This window comes from Oncorhynchus mykiss, chromosome 10 (genome assembly GCF_057628025.1).
Source record: "Oncorhynchus mykiss isolate SJ-2025 chromosome 10, ASM5762802v1, whole genome shotgun sequence".
NCBI classification, from domain to species: domain Eukaryota; kingdom Metazoa; phylum Chordata; class Actinopteri; order Salmoniformes; family Salmonidae; genus Oncorhynchus; species Oncorhynchus mykiss.
This window is the reverse complement of record NC_143031.1, coordinates 47,708,157-47,710,019: the sequence shown is the minus strand read 5'-3', so window position 1 is coordinate 47,710,019 and position 1,863 is coordinate 47,708,157. Positions and strand designations below refer to the sequence as shown.

At 41.9% G+C, this 1,863-nt stretch overlaps 1 protein-coding gene across 1 annotated transcript; it reads left to right on the top strand.

The window, feature by feature from the left end:
* The first annotated feature begins 311 nt into the window (after positions 1-311).
* Positions 312-1,625, top strand: LOC110534122 (cytochrome c oxidase subunit 8B, mitochondrial). Its single transcript, XM_021618801.3, has 2 exons — positions 312-608; positions 1,272-1,625. The coding sequence occupies exons 1-2, from the start codon at positions 492-494 to the stop codon at positions 1,365-1,367; spliced, it is 213 nt and encodes a 70-aa protein (XP_021474476.2). The 5' UTR covers positions 312-491; the 3' UTR covers positions 1,368-1,625.
* Positions 1,626-1,863: the final 238 nt, after the last annotated feature.

The window sequence follows — 1,863 nt, the reverse complement described above, 5'->3', positions numbered from 1 at the left end:
GATTGTGCCTCCCATCCTCCCTGACCAATTTCCCTACAGATTTTAAGGTAAGAATGTCACTGTACTGTTTTACAGCTGTTGTATCATGTGCACGTGGTGAATAAACGTACAATTTAACCTTTTGTTTGTCTCAAGTAACTACTAAGTAGACCAGGGTTCCCCAAACTCAGTCCTGTCCGATGAGAAAATTAGCAGAATCTGCCAAAATCCTTCTCGCTCAATCTTCTTCCGCAGCCCGCCATTGGCACTGTGCTTCTTCACATCACCATATCTTGGTAATGAGTGGAAACGCCAACCGGAAGCTTCACGTTTACACATCCGGTGAAATATCTGGCTCATTCTTCTATCCGAGACATGGCGATGCGCACGCGTTAGTCCTTTTGTGTGACAACTACAACTCCCACATTGCCGTTATTGCCGACTGGCGGATCCCCTCCTCCGTAACCAACTTCTCCAGTATTCAATCAAGAACCTCTACTCAAACAGCAGGCATGTCTGGGCTCATCAGAACTATTTCAACCCGCACTGCTCCAGCTCTGCGCGGACCTATGATTACCCAGAGGGCCAGTGTCTTCACCAGACCGGCTAAAGACCCTCTCGGCCCTGCTGTAAGTAATTGTATCTGTATTTTTCATACAGACAAGAAAATCATTAGTAGCTAGCTCGTCGTAGTAGCTGGTGTGGCATACACCCGTATGATGTTGGGCCTGTTAGCCAGCTAACTAACTAAATCTAGATGCATTTTTATCAATTAATTATTGTCATAATTCCACTTTGGTGGGGTAACATCGCAACGAGTCACGAGTGTTGCATAGATGTCTTATTTTTGCAAAAAAAAAACATTGGACATTTTAGTTGGACTGGAAGGTCACGTTAACGTTAGCAAGCTAGGTCAGTTTGTGACAGGCAAGGATGCACTACATTGCCAACGCCGGCTGACACTGACAGATCGCGGTTGTGTTTTGTGGCTATATACCCTTTTGATAGGAAACTATAGGTATTCATAATGTAAAAGTGTATTCTATTATTGCTGTTGTGATCATTTGCTAACGCTTTATTGCGTTAATCTCCAAGGTCGTGTTAGCTATGTAGCTACTTTAGCAAGTTAGGTAACATTGCTAGTCACCGATGATTCAGCACATGACATTGAGCCTCAATTTGAGGCAATCTGTTCTATACATTTGATCATTCTGTAACGTTACACAACACTCTCAACATGGCACCTTGCCTGGAATAATGTAACCATGTTTGCGCTCTCTCCCTTTCTGTAGGAGACAGTCATCGGACTGGGGATGTTCGCAGTGGCTATCCTGGGACCTTCCGGTTGGGTTCTCGCCAACATTGAGAACTACAAGAAGAAAGAATAACTTAACATGGACTCTGTCTTAACTGGGACGTCCCGTACATTCTCTACTTACTCAAGACCCTCCTGGGACCATCACTTCAAGAAACTCCTCTTAAAAACATGGAACAAATCCCCAACCTCCATGAACTACCTCTTCACTCCAGTCTGAGTGTCTGCCAATAGAATGGCTGCACAACATCAAGATTTGTGAATTTTAATTGGCTTCTTCAAACAAGGAGTATGTTACAATAATGATAATAAACATATTTAAACTTTAAAATGGTCTAGTATCAAATGTGCATGTTAAGTGATTCTCATTAATGCCAACACCACCCATTTAAATAGAATAGAGAGAAATAGTATGTAAGAACTGTATGTTTAATACCAGTGGCCACCAACAGTATATCAGGTTCTTTCTGCTTTACTATGTGTATAAACCAAGATATTAATAATTTCACATACCTGCAACAATGTAATTTTTGGGTTATGATTTAAGTACTGTAGCACTGATACTCTTG

Excerpts from the sequence above, each read along its gene's own strand:
- LOC110534122 (XM_021618801.3), top strand. The coding sequence starts at position 492 with ATGTCTGGGCTCATCAGAACTATTTCAACCCGCACTGCTCCAGCTCTG. Across the intron at positions 609-1,271 it reads AAGACCCTCTCGGCCCTGCT|GAGACAGTCATCGGACTGGG; the intron begins GTAAGTAATTGT and ends CCCTTTCTGTAG.